Source organism: Miscanthus floridulus, chromosome 11 (assembly GCF_019320115.1).
Source record: "Miscanthus floridulus cultivar M001 chromosome 11, ASM1932011v1, whole genome shotgun sequence".
Taxonomy (NCBI): Eukaryota; Viridiplantae; Streptophyta; class Magnoliopsida; order Poales; family Poaceae; genus Miscanthus; species Miscanthus floridulus.
This window is the reverse complement of record NC_089590.1, coordinates 64,809,649-64,830,314: the sequence shown is the minus strand read 5'-3', so window position 1 is coordinate 64,830,314 and position 20,666 is coordinate 64,809,649. Positions and strand designations below refer to the sequence as shown.

General features: G+C 45.5%; 3 protein-coding genes across 3 annotated transcripts; 2 read left to right on the top strand and 1 right to left on the bottom strand.

Moving 5' to 3' along the window:
• Window positions 1-12,715: 12,715 nt before the first annotated feature.
• Window positions 12,716-14,224, top strand: LOC136491022 ((+)-neomenthol dehydrogenase-like). Its single transcript, XM_066487229.1, has 5 exons — window positions 12,716-12,836; window positions 12,921-13,164; window positions 13,268-13,339; window positions 13,531-13,722; window positions 13,798-14,224. Exons 1-5 carry the CDS (start codon window positions 12,790-12,792, stop codon window positions 14,182-14,184), a joined length of 942 nt encoding a protein of 313 aa, XP_066343326.1. The 5' UTR covers window positions 12,716-12,789; the 3' UTR covers window positions 14,185-14,224.
• Window positions 14,225-15,286: 1,062 nt separating this feature from the next.
• Window positions 15,287-17,547, top strand: LOC136491019 (salutaridine reductase-like). Its single transcript, XM_066487226.1, has 5 exons — window positions 15,287-15,438; window positions 15,526-15,769; window positions 16,480-16,548; window positions 16,740-16,934; window positions 17,047-17,547. Exons 1-5 carry the CDS (start codon window positions 15,401-15,403, stop codon window positions 17,431-17,433), a joined length of 933 nt encoding a protein of 310 aa, XP_066343323.1. The 5' UTR covers window positions 15,287-15,400; the 3' UTR covers window positions 17,434-17,547.
• A 73-nt stretch (window positions 17,548-17,620) lies between these two features.
• Window positions 17,621-19,052, bottom strand: LOC136491020 (LIM domain-containing protein PLIM2b). Its single transcript, XM_066487228.1, has 5 exons — window positions 18,836-19,052; window positions 18,628-18,727; window positions 18,497-18,525; window positions 18,291-18,380; window positions 17,621-18,167 (listed from the first exon to the last, which is right to left on the bottom strand). Exons 1-5 carry the CDS (start codon window positions 18,968-18,970, stop codon window positions 17,907-17,909), a joined length of 615 nt encoding a protein of 204 aa, XP_066343325.1. The 5' UTR covers window positions 18,971-19,052; the 3' UTR covers window positions 17,621-17,906.
• Window positions 19,053-20,666: the final 1,614 nt, after the last annotated feature.

The window sequence follows — 20,666 nt, the reverse complement described above, 5'->3', positions numbered from 1 at the left end:
ACCGCTGATGCGAGCTCCGCTCTAGGGACTTCCACCGCCGCCGATGCACCGGAGGTCTAGGCTCTTTGTAGCATTTAGCTGTTCTAGCGTGTACCTCGCAGTCCAACTGTGCTTTTGTGAATAAAGTTTATTTTGTTCTGAATGGTTTTGTGCAAAATTTTAATCTTGCGCAGGTTCCAAATCGGGAGCCTACGCAAGACGTTGCTCCTTTGGCTCTCTACAACGATGGTATTTACGTGAGCGGAGAGCTTTGGGAGTATTGGCATTCGGCCTTCCCTCGTAGCATTGCGCGCGACGTATTTGAGTCAGTTAGGTTTGACATGGACGACGAGCGCGCTGGGTTTACTCGCGCGCTCGCTTAGCGCGGACCTCCGCCACAATAGTTAGGATTTTATTTCAAGTTGGTGTTCTGTAAGAATGTTTCTCGACACCTTATGGAATACAAGACAGGTTCACTTTCTTGATTGTTTGTGCGGTATCTTGATCCCGTCGTGGTGGTTTACATATCTTGTCTAGTCCCGAGCTCATGCACCGTTGTCCTTCGCCTTGGCGATCGAGCGCGATACAGAGGTGGTGGCTAGGACCTTCGCCCCAATTTTTCTCCTTCTCTGTGCTTGCTTGATGGCCGGGGTAGAAGTCTTCGCCATTTTTCGACCGGTGGAGGCGTACTTGAAGTCCGCCTGGCGAGGCTTGCCGGATCATTGTTTGATCCGACTGGAGGTTTGGTGCAGCTTGGGCAGACGGCGGAGACTTTTGATGTTTCTTTAGCTTGGTGTTTTAGCTGTCTGGAGGCATGGGTCTTCGACGCCGTACTCTCATGGGACATGGTTGATCTTTGGAGATGGCAGGTTAGGTCTCCGGAGTCGGGGGGATGTTACGAGTTTTCGTGCGATATCCCCCTGCTTCCGTAGGCCTTCGTTGGTCATCACCGTGCCGTAGGCCCTCTCTCTTTTCCCATTGTCTCCAACTATCTACCGTTGCTTCCGCCCTTACGAGTTTTCATACAATATCTATAGTCGAGTTGGATATTTAAGGAGACCCCTGCCTCCATGGCTATTGCTGTGGCTTTTGCCGGTGCTGCGCCTTGCTCCCCCCTTGCGCCCTTGCGCCTTATGCCGACTGAGTTTCTTTGGGGTATGGGGGGAATCCATTTTTATAGTGTGGTGGTTGCCTTCGTGGGTTAACATTTTTGTACGTTGTTAGTTGGAACATATCTTGGCTTTGATGGCCTGTATCTTGCCTTATTTATTTGTTCCCCTTGAGATCTTTTCGAAGTAAAGAGGTCTGGCGCCGCATTGGTGGCAGTGTTTTGTCGGGCATTTATTGGTTTTCCTATTTTGGATGGCGGAGACGTTTTTCCTAGGTTGGATGCCTGTTTTGCCAAAAGAGAATTTTGCCTTGATGACTGACTTTTGTCATGTCTTTGTCAAGGGTCGGAGGCCTCTTTGACCAAATGAAATTTTGCCCTGATGCCTGTCTTTGGGCAGGTCTTTGTCAAGGGTCGGAGGCCTTTTTGGCCAAAGGAAAATTTTGCCCTGATGCCTAACTTTGGTCAGATCTTTGTCAAGGGTCGAAGGCCTTGTTGGCCAAAGGAAAATTTGCCCTGATGCCTGTCTTTGGGCAGGTCTTTGTCAAGGGTCGGAGGCCTTTTTGGCCAAAGGAAAATTTTGCCCTGATGCCTGACTTTGGTCAGGTCTTTGTCAAGGGTCAGAGGCTTTGTTGGCCAAAGGAAAATTTTGCCCTGATGCCTGACTTTGGTCAGGTCTTTGTCAAGGGTCAGAGGCCTTGTTGGCCAAAGGAAAATTTTGCCCTGATGCCTGACTTTGGTCAGGTCTTTGTCAAGAGCGAAGGCCTGTTTGGCTGTAGAGGTCGTTTCAAATTGCCCTTGCCTATGGCTGGCGCTTTGAAAGGACCTATTGTTTTTGTTTACCGAATATTGCGGCGCCATAGCTGGCCGCTTTCGGTTTTGTGTTATTTGAGGCGTTATTTTGGGGAATTACCTCTTTATACTTGTAGAGGATTTTTACACTGAGCCTGCCTCGTTAAAAACCTCACCTCCGTTTGGAGTTCCCCTGTGAGGAAAAGAGTGCAGGCTCTTTTACATTTTGTTTCGAATGAAGTAAAAAACTTAGGTAATTGCATATAGGGGCCTCCGCTTATATTTTGCGGAGGTTGCCCTTTGGTGCATTGCCTAGATGTAGTATCTCCAAAGGCTGTCGATATTCTATGTGTGGGTTGTTGTGACACCTTCGCTGTCGGTCAAGTGGAAAGAACCAGGTCGGCCTGCTGCCGTTGCTGTGTATGGGCCTTCCCATTTCGGTTGCAACTTACCGACAAGTTGTGCGTTTGGTTTTCTCCTGAGTATGAGGTCTCCATGTTTTATATCTTTCCTTACCACCTGAGAGTCTCTCCACTTCTTGGTCTATGACTGATATTTTGCAATGTTGTCGATTGCTTCCAGTCTGGTGGCTTCTATTGTTTCTTTTGCATACTCTTCATCTTTGTAGCGGCCATATTGGAGGTATAAGCTGGGTCTCCGCCGATGGTTTTGACTGTCCTAGAGAGAAAGTTTGGCATGCTTTGCATGTTCTGACCGTCTGCTCTACGTCTTGTATGTGTGTTGGCCAATAAAAGCCTTGTCTTATTGCCTTTGCTGATAAAGCTCTAGAGCCAATGTGCGACCCACAGATTCCTGAGTGTATTTCTTGAAGCAGTTCTATGCCTTCGCTCTGCGATATGCATTTGAGGAGAGGCTGGACTACTCCTTTCTTGTACAGTTTGCCATCTACAATTGTGTAATTTCTTGCCCTGGCCTGTATTCTTGCTGCTTTTGCTTCATCTTCTTCGGTTGTTTTGCCTTCTAGGAATTCTGTTATCACCTTTCTCCAATCTTCATTTTGCAGGTGTAGTATGGGTTTTGGTGGTTTCGATGTCTCCGCAGTTGCCGGAGCCTTCAAGATCTGGTAAAAAGTGTTTGGAGGCAGTGGCAGTTTGTTTGCTGCAGCCTTTGCTAATTCATTTGCCTTTGCGTTTTCTAATCTTGGGATGTGCTTCAGGGTGAAGCCCTCGAATCTCCGCTCCAAATTTCTAACAACGGATAGGTATTTGATGAGTTCTGGCTCTCTTGCTGTGTATTCTTTCTCTACTTGGCTAGTGACCACTTCAGAATCTGTTTTGACTGTCAATGTTTTTGCCTCTAGGGCTTTTGCTTTGCTCAGCGCTAATATCAGGCCTTCGTATTCTGCTATGTTGTTTGTTGATTTGAATTCTAGCCTTACTGCGTATTTTAGTCTGACGCCGAAAGGTCCCATTAGGACAGCGGAGGCTCCTGCTCCAGCTTGGCCCTAGGCTCCATCCGTGAATGCTATCCAGCCTTGAGCTGTAGGTTGTGTCTTGGGCTCTGTCGGAGGTGTCCAATCTGCTACAAAATCAGCTAATGCTTGTGATTTGATTACTGTTCTGGGGACATATGAGATTTCAAATTGTGATAGTTCTGTAGCCCATTTGCCTATTCTACCGGAGGCTTCTTTGTTTCTGAGCAAGTCTTGTAGTGGTAGAGATGTTGGAACTGAGATTTCGTGGGCTTGAAAGTAATGCTTTAGTTTTCTTGACGCATCAGCACTGCGTAGGCGATTTTCTCTACCTCTGTATAGTTTAGCTTGGCTCTAAACAGTGCTTCTAAGATGAAATAAACTGGTTTTTGAGTTTTGCCTGATTCTTTTTCCATCTCGTGGACTAAAACTACGCTGACTGCATGGTCTGAGGCCGCCACATACAGCAATAGGTGGCTGTCCGATTCTGGGACGGAGACCATCAGTGAGTTTGCTAGATACTCTTTCAAGTCATGAAATGCCTCCGACTGCTTGGGCCCCCATTCGAAGTTGTCTCCGCCCTCCAGGGCTTGGAAGAAAGGTAGGCTACATTCTGCTGATTTTGAGATGAATCTGTTGAGCGCTGCTATTCTTCCCGTTAGCCTTTGTACTTCCTTCTTGTTTTTGGGCTCTGCCATTGCTATTATTGCTCTGGTTTTGTCCGGGTTTGCTTTGATGTCTTCGCTGCTTATAATATAACCGAGCATTTTCCCTTTTGTAACTCTGAATATACATTTCTCTGGGTTGAGGCGGAGGCCTGCTGTTCTGAGGTTGGCGAAGGTTTCCTGTAAGTCGGAGACATGATCGTCCTTGTTCTTGCTCATGACGACTATGTCATCGACATAGGCTATGATGTTTCTATCTAGCTATGATCCCAAAACCTCCTTTGTCATTCTGGCGAAGGATGCTCCGGCGTTCTTTAGTCCCTCCGGCATTCTGGTGTAGCAGTATGTCCTGAATGGGGTGGTGAAACTTGTCTTGTCTTCGTCTTCTTTTTTCATCCAGATTTGGTGATACCCAGAGAAACAGTCGAGGAGGGAGAACCTCTGGCATCTGGCTGCCTTGTCGACGGAGGCATCTATTCTTGGCAATGGGAAAGGGTCTTTGTTGTATGCTTTGTTCAGATCTGTGAAATCTATGCACATTCTCATTTTGCCATTTTTCTTTGGTACCAAGACTACGTTTGCGAGCCATTCTGAGTACTTGACTTCCCTGATCACTTTTGCATCTAGCAATCTTTGCACCTCTGCCTTTGCTGCCAGGATTCTATCCTCCGACATTTTTCTCTGTTTTTGCTTTCTTGGTCTCATGTTTTCGTTGATATCCAGTTCGTGCTGTATGATGTCCCTGCTGACTCCCTGGAGGTCGGAGGCTGACCAGGCGAAGATGTCCTTGTTTTTGACTAGGGTTGCCATGAGCTCTTCCTCTTCTGCCTTGCACAATTTTGAGCTGATTGTTACTTTTCTGTCCGGTAACTCTTTTTCTAGAGGGGTCAGCTTTGTCTCTTCTTGACCTGCCATATCTGTTTCTCCTTTGGGCATGTCCGGAGGCTCTAGTTATTTGTTCGTCGACTCGACTGCATTGATGTTTCTTTGGGCTCTGTAGATAGCTTTCTCTATGTTTCTTGCTTCTTTCTGGCTACCTCGAACTGTAATAATACCATGGAGTGCTGGTATCTTCATGCACAGGTAGGCCATATGCAGTGCTACGTTGAATTTGGTTGTGAATCCTCTTCCCAAGATGGCATTGTATGGGTAATACAGATCGACGACGTCGAAGGTTATGTACTCGGTTTTGGCATTCGCTTGGGTTCCGAACGACACTAGGAGTGAGATTTTTCCTAGTGCTTGTATCTACTTTCCTCCGAATCCTATTAAAGGGGATTCAGAGGGTTGTAGTTGATTTCTGCTGAGCTTCATTTGGTCGAATGTATTTGCAAAGATGATATCTGCCGAGCTGCCTGTGTCGACCAGTATTCTGCTTATCTCCCATGCTGCTATGTTTGCCTTGATCACCATTGCATCCGCGTGAGGGTAGCTTTCTAGCTAGAGATCTTCTTCTGCGAAGGTGATTGGGACTCTAGACCAATCTGTGTGTTTCGCCGGGCCTTGGACTGCTACATTGTTTACTAGGCGGAGGTAATCTTTTTTCTGTTTTTTCATTTGAAACTCCATCAATGATCCTCCAGCGATTGGCAATATCATGCCTATTGTTGGCAGTGCTCCATGAGGGTTGACTTGGTTTTCTGGGTTTGGCTCGTTTTTTGGTGTTGCAGGCTGGTTGTGTGGTGGTGGCGGAGGCAGTTGCTGCATGTGGTGCTGTGGCTGCGGAGGCTCGAACCTTATTTGGTTCTGCTCCGGCAGGTTTGTTTCGAGGTAGGTTATATGGGGAGATTTTGGGTTTATGTTGGTCAGGCTTGCCTTCGACTTGTAGTTGCTCGCCGGAGTCTGCTACGAGGGTGATGACCGCCATGCTGGTAAGAAGTTTGGGTAATAGGCAGAGGCCAGTGTGGAGGGATGTATTTGTGTTGCGTTTAGCGCTGAGTACATTGGGCAGTACTGCTGGTGGCCAGTTGTGTATGTGGTGTTGACCTCTCTTGCGCTCTACTGAGTCGGAGGTTGGGCAGTCTGCTTGTTCTTCATCCTTTCTTGTGTTTCTTTTGTCTCCAGACAATCTTTGGTGTTGTGCCCTGTATTTTCGTCGTGAAAGACGCAATATGGCTTGCGTTGTTTCTGGCTTTGGTTTCTGTTCCAGTTTTTTCCTTGGTAACCTTGGCAACCTTGGTTCCTTGTTTGGGTCTTCGGCCGTGTTGGCGCTGGCTGTTGCCCTTGCTCGTGTTGGGGTTGACCCTCGATACTGAGCACTTGTCCCTGGCCTGGCTTCTGATTTGATACATTCTGGTTTGTATAGGTTTTCTAGGAGTTTTTGCTACTGTTTTGTTATCTATTCTGACCTTGCTCCTCCAGCCTCTTGCATAGGTCATTGTCTAATCTGCAGTACTTCTCAAACTCGTTGTACAACTGCTGAATGGAGATTGGTTTCTCTCTTGCTAAGTGTGCTACGAACGGCCCAATTCGGAGGCCTTTGATCACTGCTTCAATGGTGATCTCGTCTGGGACATCAGGTGCCTTCGCATTTAGTTGCATGAATTTCTAGAAGTAGTCGTGTAGTGTTTCTCCCTGCATTTGCTTGCACTGAAATAGATCTATGGAAGTCAATGACTGTGCTGTTAGCCCTTTGAAGTTTGCCAATATCTTATCCCGAAGGTTCTCCCAAGAATAGAGTGTGCTTGGTTTGAGGATAGAATACCAAGCCAGTGCGTCGCCTTCGGCTGCAATGACAAATGACTTTGCCAAGATGGCATCGTCTCCGCCGGCGGAGGCTACTGCTGCCTTATAACTCATGATGAACTGATGGGGGTCAGTCTTTCCATTGAACTTGGGTAGTGTGATTGGCTTGTACGATGTTGGCCATGGCGATTGTTGTATGCCTTCAGATAGTGGGGACTTGGGATCGATAGACCTCCGCATTACCTGAGATGGCATTGTCGACTGGCTGATCACTGCGTAGAACCCTAAAGCATGGCTGCAGTTGTTGTTGCTGCGGAGGCTGGGATTGCGGAGGTTATTGCTGGTACTGCATGCTGCATACTTAGCATCTCAGCATGTAGGACTGCCAACTGCTGCCTTATTTCTGCTGCTTGTGCTGATCTTGGATAGCTTGCTGATTAGCTGCGAATGCTGCTGCCATTCTGTCCCTCTCTTGTTGCGCTCTTTGCAACTGTGCTTGCAGCTATTGCAGCTCTTGCTCGGGTGCTATGGCTGAGTTTGGTTGGGCCTCCGGATCTTGAATCTCTTGGTCTTGGGGTTCCAGTGGTTGACCTTGGGCATCTGCTCTAGTGTCATCCTCCTCTGGCGAGGTTGCGTAGGCGCTACGAATGTTGCGCCTAGGCCTTCCTCGCTGACCTGAGGCCGCTACTGCTCTAGAAGTGGTCTTTCTTTTCCCTGCCATCGTTGGTTTGCCTTGGCTCAACCACGGTGGGCGCCAATGTTGAAACTTGCAGTTTCAAACTGCGTGGAAGTGGCCAAGGCCTCCGCCTAACGGACGGTCGGCCTCGGGCGGAGGCTCAGGAAGGAAATGACAAAGGGGGAGAGTGTTGAGTAAGGGAATGGCTCGGAAAGCTAGGGTTTCATTAATTCATCCACCAACCAACCCTCCATGGTTACAAGTGTCCCCTATTTATAGGACTCAACTACCACATAGCAGAATTTATTACAATGCCCCTCAACTACTACAGTACATTCCTGGAATATTCTGCTGCTAGCCTTTTATTCGCGGGGCAGTCCTGCCACACCGTTTCTAAGCAATGGGCCTCCACGAGCGGTCGGCCCACTGTAGCTGGTCTTCGGCCCAAAGGCCTGGCTCCCCGGCGCCGGCCTTCATCCCCACGACGCGTCGCTCCCTTGGCGGGCCTCCGCCGGGCGGTCAGAGACGCTCTCCGCACGCCGCTGGCCTTCGCGTTCAGGGGCGCGTTGTTGCCTTGGAGAGTCCCCGCCGGTTCGGGCGGAGACATCACCAGCTGGTTTTCGCCCGGCCCCTGGCCTCGGAGCCTTCGCCCTTAGTGGCGCGCCGTTGCCTTGGAGGGTCCCCGCCGGTCCAGGTGGAGACATCATCTATAGGTCTTCGCCCGGCCAAGCAGGAGCCATGCTGGCGCGCTTGCGCCCACCGTGAGCGCCCGCGCTTGAGTACCTGGCCTCGGCGGAGTCCGTGATGACCCCTCGAGCATGGTCGAGAAATCTCCTAGTCAGCGCCCGGTCTCCGCCCGCTCGAAGACGCCTTGGCGACACCCCGCGGTCAAGGGCCTTCGCCACCCGCCAGGAGCCATGCTACAACAAAACCTATAACTTATACGAAAAATTTAAAAACTCAAGAGTATGAAACACAACTTATTTACAAAAAAAGTTATTAAACACAAATGAACGAATTAATTTATAACTTGTGCCATATTTGCGAACATAAATTATTAACACACAAAGTAGCGAATTAACTTATAACTTATACCAAAACTTTGAGACACAAAAGTTACGAAAACACAACTTATGTACAAAAGTTATTCGATACAACTTGCGTGTATAAATTGTAAGTTATAAGTTATAGAGTACTAGTTATATGTTACAAGTTAATATGCATAAATTACTACCAAAAAAATCGTAGAAAGCAAGTGGGGTCTAGTTTTATGTGCCTCGTCGCGTAGAATGCACCGGCGCAGACGGAATTAAAAATGGATACACCGTTCAAAAGTTATAGCATTTTTAAAATAAATGTTTTTTTATGATGTCAGCCTGAGAAAACGGCAGGGAGGGAGAGGTGTGGTCGGATCATCGTTCGCTCGGCTCCAGATGGGTGAACGCTGGATGCAGTGGAATTGGGCATTCAGTTGTAACCGATCGATATTTCCCGCATCAACCTTTACACGGCCGGCACAGCGGAAGCAATCGAGGAGATGGCAGCGGTACCGCCACACCAAGATCTCCCCTAAGAGGTCATTGAGGGCATCTTTGCGTGCATGCCAGTCAAGTCTGTGCTCCGGTGCTGCTGCCTTTCCCGCGCCTGGGCCACCACACTGTCTTCAGACGCCTTTGTCGACAGGCACTTCAACCTTGCCACAATCGCCACCGCGAAGTTCCTAGGCTCTGCATCCTGCCGCGTCGACGGTGTACGCGTGGTCGCCGGAGCCCAGGAAGGGCGTCTTCACGCCGCTCATGACCGTCCCGCACAACAGTCGTAGCGGCAAACTACGCGCCGTCATCCACATGTGCCGCGGTGTCCTCCTCCTACGCGCGACGGCCGCAAGGATGTACTACCTCTGCAACCCGTCTGTGGGGCAGATCGCTGTGCTCCCCGATGACCACATCTCTCTGCATCGCATGCCGCCTTCCCATCGGCACCAATCATGCAGAGGAGCCCATGGCGAGGTGAGGAGAACCCCAGAGCTATGTTAGGCCTTCTCTTTCCCTCTCTTTTGAGTTTGCGTGCGCTGTTCAAGAAACGGTCGCCACCGTCTTCTTGTTCGCCGTGGAACGCCACCGACGTCGCTTTTCGGCCACAAGCAACATGCCGTTGAACTCGCGACGACGTTGCGGTGCTACAGAGCCCATTTGCACGCGCCGAGGAGAACCTCAGACAAGAGATCGCTTTCTTGTTGTGCTGCATACATGGCTGTGTTCTAGAAGCTTTGAGACACAGGGAAAGAGGGAGCTCGTTTCGGCTACTGGATCTGAGATGGAGGACTAGGATTGGTTGTTGACTCTCAACGGCGCTAGTCAACAAGGAGACCGCCAGACAGCCGACGTTGGTTTGAGAGAATCCCCCTGCTATTTTCTATTTTTACATGAGAAAATGTCAGAGTCTCAGTGATGTATAGAGAAAGTTCCAAAACATCATTTTTCTTAGGAAAAATGCCCTACAACTTACCTATAGTATATCTTTCATGTTTTAAATCCATTTTTTATGAAACTTGCGCTCACGAGTTCGTATAGTGACAAGTTTTCCCATTGCAACGCACGGGTGAGCCCTTAAGCAACTAACACCTTGACGGACTTTATTCAGATATTATAATTTTATTTTTATGGGTCCACAAAGAAAGTCGTTAACTCAATGTTCAACCGTATCAATGCATATATACTATGAAATAAAAATTTATGATATATTTATATACGATTAAATATTTTCTATGTGCTTTGCAACGGGATGAAAAACTGTCGAGATATTATTTTAAAACTAATATAGGCTCATTGGGCGTTATTATATTATTGCCGATGTTAACTTATATTATGGATGTTATATTCATCATATCCTTTTCTATGAAGATTCAGTAGCTTTTTTTCTCTCCCGTTGCAACGCACGGGCATATTTACTAGTATAACTAACTAGAAAGGCTAGTTTTCTTTTTTTTTTTACCGAAAGCACACATTCACTCTTAGCACAAGAAAAACTTTTTTTTCACGACCATGCATAAACATGTTTTCCATTAAGAAGATAGTTAGCACAACAAAATGCTAAGGATATATAAGGAAACTCAACTACATGCAAGATGCTCATATGATACATGATGCAAATGCAATGCTAAAAAGGACAGGATTGAACTCAAGATCAAGAAGCACTTAGGAAGGTTCAAACAAATCATTGAAATTAATCAAAAGGGGTCCAATTGAGTAACATATAAACGATACCAATTGAACAACCAAAATATGATACCACTTGAAAGGATAGAACAAATGATACCAAAGAAATCTCCTTGACAAAAATAGAGGATAAGTTAAACCCACAAGGAGAAGGTTGGAAACAAACACAATGAAAGCACCAGATCGAACCAACTCCCCCTCAGATGAAGCCGGAGTCCCCCTCAACCAAAGATACCTAGCAAAACTTTTTCCACCACTGGCTCGCCTTATGATCCGGCGGTGATAACCACCACGATTTTCACCACTGGATCGATCATCCACCGACTTGGTGATGAAAACAATTTTCGCTGCCGGTTTCTCTTTCCACTGTGACCTGCCGTCCTTTGAACTAGCGTGATAAAACCTATCAGCATCGATTCTAAACAATCTAGCAGTGAAAACTGTGATGCAAAAATGAGATATGTAGTAGTGGACGCGCGCTTTCGTGGCTGCGTCCTTCGTGGGCGGCGAGCAAGTGTGGCCTGAGTACAATTCAGTGTTCACATAGTTTTAAATATTAAAAAGTGGCAAATTTGGAGAGGGTTGAAGTAGTCTTTTTTTAGGGGTACCTATTTTAGAGAATGGATAAATCATGATTTTCGTGGTCTATTTTTAGCTGCTCTCTTGAGTTACTTTGAGAAGGGCAGGCCTGGTGTAGTGATGAGAGCTGTCTCATTGAGTCACTAGGTCGTGGGTTCAAAGCAACCTCTCCGTAGATTTACGGGGAGAAGGCTTTCGATTTTTTCCTTCCCCAGACCCCCACTCACGTGGAAGCCTCCGGCACTGGGTCTACCTTTTTTTTTCTTGAGTTGCTATGACTACCGCTTTTTTTTTTTTTTTTTTTTTTTTTTGCGATGACTACCGCTGGCTGATCAATGTTATGTGTGATGCATCACATCGACAGCTACTAGCCAACAAATGGCACCGGCCAGTTAAGAAGGATATACTTGTGTCCCTGTATATTTAAGTACTTTTGTGATTTCAAAAACGGTTTAAAGAATGAAATTAAACAAACCTATAGTTGCTTGTAGAAGATGGTTTTCTGTTAAAAAAAGATATTATATAACCTCATTTAGTTAGCATTATACTTATGATCAAGGTTCAAAATTTCGGCAAAATTTGATCGAAATTTCGTGAATTAATTTTGGTGGTGGTCGAAAGAAAAAACTGAAATTTTGTAACACACCAACATATGTGTTATGTAACTCTAGACTCATATTTTCTATGGTTTATGTTGCAAATTCTTCTACTCAATAGATATGTAGTCATAAATCATGCTAACATTTGTTTAGATCTAATTTTTTTAGAAAAACATACTTCATGTGCAAGTCTCTAAAAAAATTGTTAAAATTTTGAACGAATTTCGTGAATTTCGATAATTATGGGGATGGCCAAAAAAAATTTAATACCAAAATTGAAAACCCTGCTAAAGATAATAAGTCAATATACTTCATCCGTAGCAAATTGGAGCCTGCTTTCGTCAGTTTTATTCCTAATAAAGAAAAACCTCTTGAAACTAGAAAAAAACTAGTTGTCATTAAATGCAAATTGACAGCTCACTTGGTTGCAAATTGACTAGGTCACACGGGCCGAGGCTGATCGAGAGACATTCTCGGCGAGTCACCGTCGCCGGTGGCTGTGGTGGCGGCGAAGGCAGAACCACACCGAGGAGAGGCCATGAAAATTGTAACAGGCAGTTGCTTTCATGCTGCCTCGGCCTCAAAAGTGACGACTTTCTATGGTCAGGGTTACATCACTAGCCTGCAAGAAGGCCACCGGCGCCAAATCATGATTGCTCGTCGTGGGCGTTTTCAACGATTCAGGCTCAGGCGGCAGGCCTCCATCAAGCTTCGTATAAAGAAATATCAGCCGGCTGGGAAGAATAATGCAACATACAGTAGATTGCAATTTCAGCTCACCGTCGTATGGCAGATCTGTTTGCCTGTGTTATTTCTTATCATCTAATCTAATGTAGGCACTGACAGATACTACTGGAATCTGGTTCATCAACCAACGCTAGAGATATGGAATAATGCTCTGAAGCTATTCCTTAAAAAGAATGCTCAGATGCTCGTCAACTTACATTGGAGCCTGCCTCCACCACAAACTTAAATATAGCGCATGGGATGAATGAACGCTAATCCTTTGCCATCGGTCTTCCCGCTAGCCTTGCTCCAGTACAGAAGGTCTGATAGATGTTGCTGATGGAAACAAGCGCCTGCCCCGACCCTTCTGATAAAAGGCATCCAACCAGATTAGCTTTTTGTTCGTGTGTACGAGTTACGAATCAGTATTCACATCTCAATTTCGTGCGGATTTTTTTCAGGGTTGCTGTTGTCACCGGAGGGAACAAAGGAATTGGGCTTGAGGTATGCAGGCAGCTAGCTTCCAGGGGTGTCATGGTGATCCTGACGGCGAGGGACGAGAAAAAGGGATCAGAAGCAGTGGAGATGCTTCATGGATCCGGACTACCTGATGTACAGTTTCACCGGCTGGACGTCAGTGATCCAACTGACGCTGCCCGTCTGGCTGAATTTATCCAAGAGAAGTTTGGTAGGCTCGACATACTGGTGAGCTTCTTCTAACTTTCTGAATAGTAACTCATATCACATACACCTTGCTTTTCATGGAGTATGGACTCACTCAAGCAACCTGATGCTGGTACCTCCGCAGATCAATAATGCAGGGGTTATAGGTGTAACTACAACTGCAGAGATTTGTACCACAACAACAATTCAGGAACTAGTAAGTCCTTTGACTTCTTGGAGATCATTGTTCACAATTTTCTCGGTAGCGTCACTGCTTCTCTACTGAAAAGACACTACTGTCTGTCTGCAAGATTGCTACTTGCAGCAGCATGATCCCTTTGTAGTTTCCCTTTTCTTGGTCCCTTGAGCTGAAGTGGGAAACTAGGCTTAACCCAGCGCATCGAATAGCTGGCAGGCAAGAGCACGACGGAGAGGCTACAATGGTTGGTGCAGCACTCCACGGAGAGTTATGAGGAAGCAAGAGAATGTCTGAAAATAAACTACTTCGGCACCAAATATGTGACCGAAGCTCTCCTCCCTCTTCTATCCTTTTCTAACGGACGGCTCATCAACGTGTCATCCACCTACGGACTACTCCGGGTATACTTATCTGAAGTTCTGAACAATCATACAGACTAGTCGGTCTTTTCTCATGTACTAAACCTTCTCCTGCAGTATTTCAGTGGTGAGGACCTCAAGCAAGAGCTAAACGATATTGACAACCTGACGGTAGAGAGGCTAGACGAGATGTCAGGTTTGTTCCTGAAAGACTACAAGAACGACCAGCTGAAATCTCATGGATGGCCTGCTGATTCTGGGTGCCTGGCCTACAAGGTATCCAAGGCTCTGACCAATGGCTATACCAGGATACTGGCGAAGGCGCGCCCGGAATTGCGCATCAACAGCGTGCACCCTGGCTTTTGCAAGACTGACATCAACTTTGACACTGGCGAATACACCGCGGAGGATGGTGCCAGTTGCATTGTTGCGGTGGCGCTGTTGCCGGAAGGAGGCCCAACTGGCATGTTCTTCTCCCGCACAGAAGAAGCACCCTTTGTGTAACTTTTGAAGGGTTACTCACTTACTCAGTAATGTGGTGGCATCAAGCTTGAACTATGTTATAGAATAACTGCACCACATTGGAAGCTTCTGTGTTCTCTTGAGAACTGAAAAAAAAAAAGAATCCCTGGCATTTGTTTACATGTGGATCTCTGATTACCTGAACTATGTTTGGTCATCTGAAATGTTCATGGTGGCAAATGCCATAGAAATGAAAAAAATATTGTCTAGGTTAACAAAAGGAAAAAAAAAAAAGGGTAAGGGCAATACTCCCTTTACCTGCTACTCTGTTAGGAGGTAATATCTCAAATACATCTAAGCCGTTGATTTTTTGTATTTTATGAATTAATTAATGAAATTATCAATTTATAGAAAAAGAAAAACAAATCCCTCCGATTCCCTTAATCACGGGTCACAGGAGAAACAAATCTTTCTCAATCCTCCTTTATCCTCGTGTAGACATTATATGGTATCTAATTATTACCTCAGCGTCAATTCAACGCCAATTTTTGTTCTTCTCTTATCTCTATAAACATATATATTTATATTAAAAGTGGTTACTCCCCTAGTACGTAAAAAAACAAATCTCACTTTGATTTTGTGTCATGCATGTTCCAAGACACAATTGGCTAACATTATTAATTGTAGTCAATGAATTACATGCACATGGCACGTTACTAAATTGTGTTATGTCGTAATGTTGGCTAACATAATCACACGTGCCACGTACACACACGCTAACCACTACACTGCATGCAACCACGTACACACACCAACCCTAAAGACGTTGGGTGCTTTCATAATTCTCTGCAACAATAATGCTCTGATCGTCAACTTAGTACGTGTGGCACTCTAGCATTGGAATATTGGAGTCTGCCTCCGCCGTGCTGCCTCTGCCACACCGGGGACGAGCCAAGAAAATTGTGACAAGTTGTTGCTTTTCTGCCGACTCTAGTAACGACTGGACTTTTATGGCCAGGGTTACGTCAAGCTTCGTATAAACAAGTCCAAGGTTACATCAATCTTCGTATAAACAAATCAGCCGGCCTTGGAAGGATAATGCAACAGACATTGCAATTTCAGCCTTTAATACCTGTCTCCACTCCCACTCGGCAATCGGCATTGGAATATTGGAGAATGCACGCTAATCCTTTGCCAAAGCCCAATTAGCAAGCTGCCTGTCTTCCCTCTAGCCTTGCTGCAGTATTAAGGGTTGCTGATGGAAAGAAGCACCTGCCCTGACCCTTCTGATAAAAGGCATCCATGCTCATTAGATTTTTTGTTCGTGTGTACGAGATTACGAATAGGTATTAACATCTCAATTTTGTGTGGATTTGTTTTCAGGGTTGCTGTTGTCACCGGAGGGAACAAAGGAATTGGGCTGGAAGTATGCAGGCAGCTAGCCTCCAGGGGCGTCATGGTGATCCTAACGGCGAGGGACGAGAAAAAAGGATCACAAGCAGTGGGTATGCTTCATGGATCCGGACTACCTAGTGTACAGTTTCACCGCCTGGATGTCAGTGATCCAACTGACACTGCCCGTTTGGCTGAATTTATCAAGGAGAAGTTTGGCAGGCTAGATATCCTGGTGAGATCTTTTCTTTTCAGAAATATTAGAATTGATTTAATATGGTCAATCTATTGCTGAGTCTTGTGAAAAATTACATACAAGTACATTACTTAGAGCATCTCCAATACTTAAATGATCTCCTATCTCCAATTTGGGTAGTGGAGGCCACCAACTCCAGTAGACCCTCTACTGGACTTTCCCAATTTATTGGCTCCAATTTTTCCTGCCACCACCCATTCCTGTTGGCCCCCTACTCTGCTACCCAAACCAGTAGAAATGGCTTCAAGTTTTTGTTTTCCCCAAACCAGTTGTCAAACATTTGTGACACACAGGTTTAGGTCCATAACAAATGATCTTAGGCTGTGTTTGGTCCAAACTTCTGGAAAGTGTCTCTGTTGCCACAAAACGCTAAATTTCGCAGCATCTTGGACCCTATTTTTGGCTTTTAGCTTTTAGTTTTTTTAAATTGGTGAAAATTGAGAGACGTTTTACAGCTGTTTCAAGGGAATTGAAGAGAGAGGGTAGATTTTTTTTGTTGTTTCAACCAAACAACTTACAGCTTGTTCAGAGCATATAGCTCACAGTAGCTTTTCAACAGCTTACGACATCTTTTTCATGGCTCACGGCCCCTTAATCTACTATATGTAGATATATTGTCCCAGTATAGTCTTAGACTTTTTGCTTTGTGTACGAAGTATGGACTCGACCTGACGCTAGTAACTGTGCAGATCAATAATGCAGGGGTTATAGGTGCAAGTGCAAGTGCAGAGATTGATACAACATCAATTAAGGAAGAGGTAAGTCCTTTGAATTCTCGAAGATCATTGTTCACAATTTAACGGTAGCGTCACGGCCTCTCTACTAAAAAGACACTACTATGTATCTGCAAGATTGCAACTTGCAGTAGCAGTGGTCTCTTTGTAGTTTTCCTTTTCTTGGTCCCTTGAGCTGAAGTGGTAAACTAGGCTTAACCCGGTGCATCAAACAGCTCGTAGGCAAGAACGCCATGGAGAGGCTACACTGGTTGCTGCAGCACTCCACGGAGTGTTATGAGGAAGCAAGAGAATGCCTGAAAATAAACTACTTCGGCACCAAATATGTGACCGAAGCACTCCTCCCAATCCTTCTGTCCTCCTCTGACGGACGGCTCATCAACGTGTCATCCAACTACGGACTACTCCAGGTATATATACCTATCTGAAGTTCGGAACAATCATACAGATTAATCTGTCTTTTCACTAACCCTCAGAAGGTTTACAATTTTCGTTATCCAATTCTTCTTCTTTGTTTTCCAGTATTTCAGTGGCGAAGATCTTAAGCAAGAGCTAAACGATATTGACAACCTGACGGTAGAGAGGCTAGATGAGATGTCGGAGTTGTTCCTGAAAGACTACAAGAGTGGCCAGCTGAAATCTCATGGATGGCCTGCCGATTCTGAGTACCTGGCCTACAAGGTATCCAAGGCTCTGACCAATGGCTATACCAGGATACTGGCGAAGGCGCTCCCGAAATTGCGCATCAACAGCGTGCACCCTGGCTATTGCAAGACTGACATCAACTTTGACACCGGCGAATACACCGCGGAAGACGGTGCCAGTTGCATCGTTGCGGTGGCGCTATTGCCGGAAGGAGGCCCGACTGGCGTGTTCTTCTTCCGCACAGAAGAAGCACCCTTTGTGTAACTCTTGAAGGGTTGTTACTCACATACTCTGTGATGTAACGAATGTGGATGTGGTGGCATCATGCTTGAACTATGTCATAGAACAACTGCACCGCTTTCTCTTCAGAGCCCTGTGATTTCCTTTTTCTAATGTCACTCTTCAATCGATGATAAGTAGAAAACAGTTCCCCAGGGAAGCATTAAAACACTGCTTATAAGGATTACATTGTTAGGATCATATATTCAAAGTAGTAGTTCTGCTTACAAAGTTACAATTTTTCCGCGAGGCTAACACAGCTCCATGCCAAAATTGCCATTGTCATGAGCCTCAGACGTAACGAGGGCATCTGGTACACTTACAGCTTGATGACAAACCGAGTTCACAGAGACATTAAGAAAGAAAGAAAAAAAGAGGAGAGAATAATGAAGCGTCGTAAAGAAAAATGGCAAACGCAAACTTCTGTCTGCATGATATATATGGATCATCGCTTGCTACTAGTTGTCCTCTCCTTTCTCATCTTGCGGTGGCGCTGGTTCTGGCGGTTGCTCCTCGGCAGCCACGTCCGGCAGCACCTCCTGGGACGTGCTCTTCTTCTTCATGTGGTTATAGCTCCCCTTCTCCATGAACAGCTGCGCGAAGTGGATCTTGCAGTACAAGACGCCGTTGAGCGCGGCGTAGGAGGAGGTGGTCAGGATGCAGCCCCCGTGTGAGCACTTGAAGCAGCTCTTGTGGTAGGACTCGCCTTCCAAAGTTAACTGAACAACAGAACAATTTTGTTGGCATGCATTACGCTGTCATTTGCCAAAGGAGGCGTAGAAATTTGGCATTATTTGGTCTTGGGAAGTATATACTAAGAAAAAATATCATCATTTCTGTACCTTCTCCAGCGGGTACACTGTTTTCTGGCATGCTGCACACTTATCCTGAGTACCAGAAAATGCAGATGATAGCTTGCTTGGGGCCCTTGACTGCAAAGTGCAAAGGGATTCCAATTTGCATTGGAAACATTTATCCAGTTACAACAATAAACAAAGACATTCCAAAAGCAATCATGATGATACTAGTTTTGTGAGGCTAGCTGTACCAGTTCACCCTTCTCTGAAGATTTGCAACCTGAATTACACAACAAAGCTTTCAGCATAATGTTCTTTCCGGCACGACAAATTAAACAGAATTGCTGTGGCAACTGAAGATCACGTCGTGGTGCTGCATTACCTGGCGAGAACTTCTTGGAGAAGCTCCCGGTCTCCTTGAAGAGCTGCTCGAAGTGGGTCTTGCAGTACAGCACACCGTCCATGGAAGAGTAGCTGCACATCTGCAGATGGCCAATGCATCATCAGCGTCAGAAACTCTTATTTTTTTGTATCTTGCAGAGATTGGATGCAACAAACCCGATCATTTTTCTATGCATGCACGCACGTACCGACAGGATCCCTTTGCAGTGGCTGCACTTGAAGCATGTTTTATGGTAGGTGACGCCGTCGGCGGTGAGGAGGTCGATGAAATGGACGGTCTTGTCGCACGCCGTGCACTTGTCCTGCGTGCCGGTGAAAGACATGGTGCCGACGCCTGTGGCTGCACGCACGCACGAACTCGCCCTCAATGCAATCCCAGTCGCTTCTCTCCTCCGATCGGGTAAGTGAGTAAATAGACGAAGCTAGGATTGGGGATAATAAGTGATGGCTACGGAGAAGCCGCGGCAGGGAACGAGAGCTCCGGAGCAAGCATAGGGCGCGGGCGGGCTCTGCGCCGCATAGACTTGGTCAAGCGAGTGCTGCTTGATTTAGAGTGACAGGGGTGGTGCGTGATCTCAACTCAGGATCTTGCCGGGACAAGAATAATGCGCCACCCGTCCCCCATTTCGTTCTGTTCTCTAGCGTGGCCCTCTCCTCCCTTCATTTCGGAATTCGGACGAGTCGAATGAACTGCTTGCATGCGTTACACACGTCAGCTATGTATGTGCACACAATTAGGGATGAAAACGGTCGGGAATATCCCGTACCGTCTGGGTATTATTTTCTACATTTGATCCGTTCGAATTCGTATTTTCGGATAAATCTACAATCAATACGAAATATGGTATACTAAATTTAAAATCGGGATGGAACGGTTTAGGTGTTATCACGATCGTTTTTTACTTTTCTGATTTTTTTTCCTGATATCCTATTTTTGAAATGTGGTATATGATGTTTGGCCCCACTAGAAATCCAACTCAACTACTCGAGGGTCAAGGCACTGGCGCACAACCCAACCCAATCTAAACCTAGAGTTACTAGAGTTACTTTCCTGTCCTCTACTCCTGTCCTAGTTTTAGTCACTACTTAATTATTTGTTCTAGACTTCCGGTTCCAGTATTTGTGTGTCGGCGATTGTGTTAAGACTTAAGACTAAGTGTTATGCACTTGTTAATTATTCTTATGCACTTGCTCAGCACTTATTAATTGTTATGCACTTGGTCATATGGATTGGTACGTTCGACATAATTCCGCTCGAATTAGTTCGTTTTCGAAATTCTCTATATTCCATAAGTTCATGTTCATTTTTGTGTCCTGTTACCGCTTTCGTTTTCATATTCAAATGTAGAAGTAGAAAAACATTCGATGATTTTTCAACCGTTTCTGTCTGTTTTCATCCCTACACGTAATGGACAAAAAGATTTGGTGGTAGTTGTTCTGGGTTCTTGTTTTTTGCCAAATAACTGTTTTAGGTTTCTTAGATTATTATTGTTGCACATATTTTTTAAGAGACACTATTATAACATGTCTATTTTTTGGGGAAAATGCAATATTCCTGTGTAAGAAAAACATCTTCCGGCTATGAAACAAAATGTTCTATGTAGGGAGATAAAATATTATGGAAGATCAGGGCCAACAGATTCTTTTGGCAAAAAAAATGTCCGATCTGCAATGTTTCGTTCTAAGCAAAAAGATGTTCTAGTGAAATATTCTTTTTGTTCACAAGTGTAAGCATTTCTGAATTTGTCTTACATCGAACTATCCAAAGTTTCACTAAATTTATAAAGAATAGTATTAACAACTACCACATCCAAAAAATAACTAGGTTGGAGCCTAATACAAATGAAAACCAGGTGCACATAGTAAAGTGCTACTAGAGGTGTCAGTCAGGCCAGCGTTCAATTTCATGTTTGGTATTTAGATCTTAAATTTTTAGTTTATTTCAAATTTTTGTATAATTACATGGCATATGTGTGTTAAATGGCTATAAGTGTAATATAGAGATGAGGAATGCTCCCC

Bases quoted from the DNA above. Each gene is read 5' to 3' on its own strand.
- LOC136491022 (XM_066487229.1), top strand. From the start codon at position 12,790: ATGTTGCTGATGGAAACAAGCGCCTGCCCCGACCCTTCTGATAAAAG. The intron at 13,165-13,267 runs GTGAGCTTCTTC...GTACCTCCGCAG, and splicing joins TTGGTAGGCTCGACATACTG to ATCAATAATGCAGGGGTTAT. The intron at 13,340-13,530 runs GTAAGTCCTTTG...CGCATCGAATAG, and splicing joins CAACAACAATTCAGGAACTA to CTGGCAGGCAAGAGCACGAC.
- LOC136491019 (XM_066487226.1), top strand. From the start codon at position 15,401: ATGGAAAGAAGCACCTGCCCTGACCCTTCTGATAAAAG. The intron at 15,439-15,525 runs GCATCCATGCTC...ATTTGTTTTCAG, and splicing joins CCTGACCCTTCTGATAAAAG to GGTTGCTGTTGTCACCGGAG. The intron at 15,770-16,479 runs GTGAGATCTTTT...GTAACTGTGCAG, and splicing joins TTGGCAGGCTAGATATCCTG to ATCAATAATGCAGGGGTTAT.
- LOC136491020 (XM_066487228.1), bottom strand. From the start codon at position 18,970: ATGTCTTTCACCGGCACGCAGGACAAGTGCACGGCGTGCGACAAGACC. The intron at 18,381-18,496 runs GTACAGCTAGCC...TGCACTTTGCAG, and splicing joins CTTCAGAGAAGGGTGAACTG to TCAAGGGCCCCAAGCAAGCT. The intron at 18,168-18,290 runs GTACAGAAATGA...TCTGTTGTTCAG, and splicing joins CAGTGTACCCGCTGGAGAAG to TTAACTTTGGAAGGCGAGTC.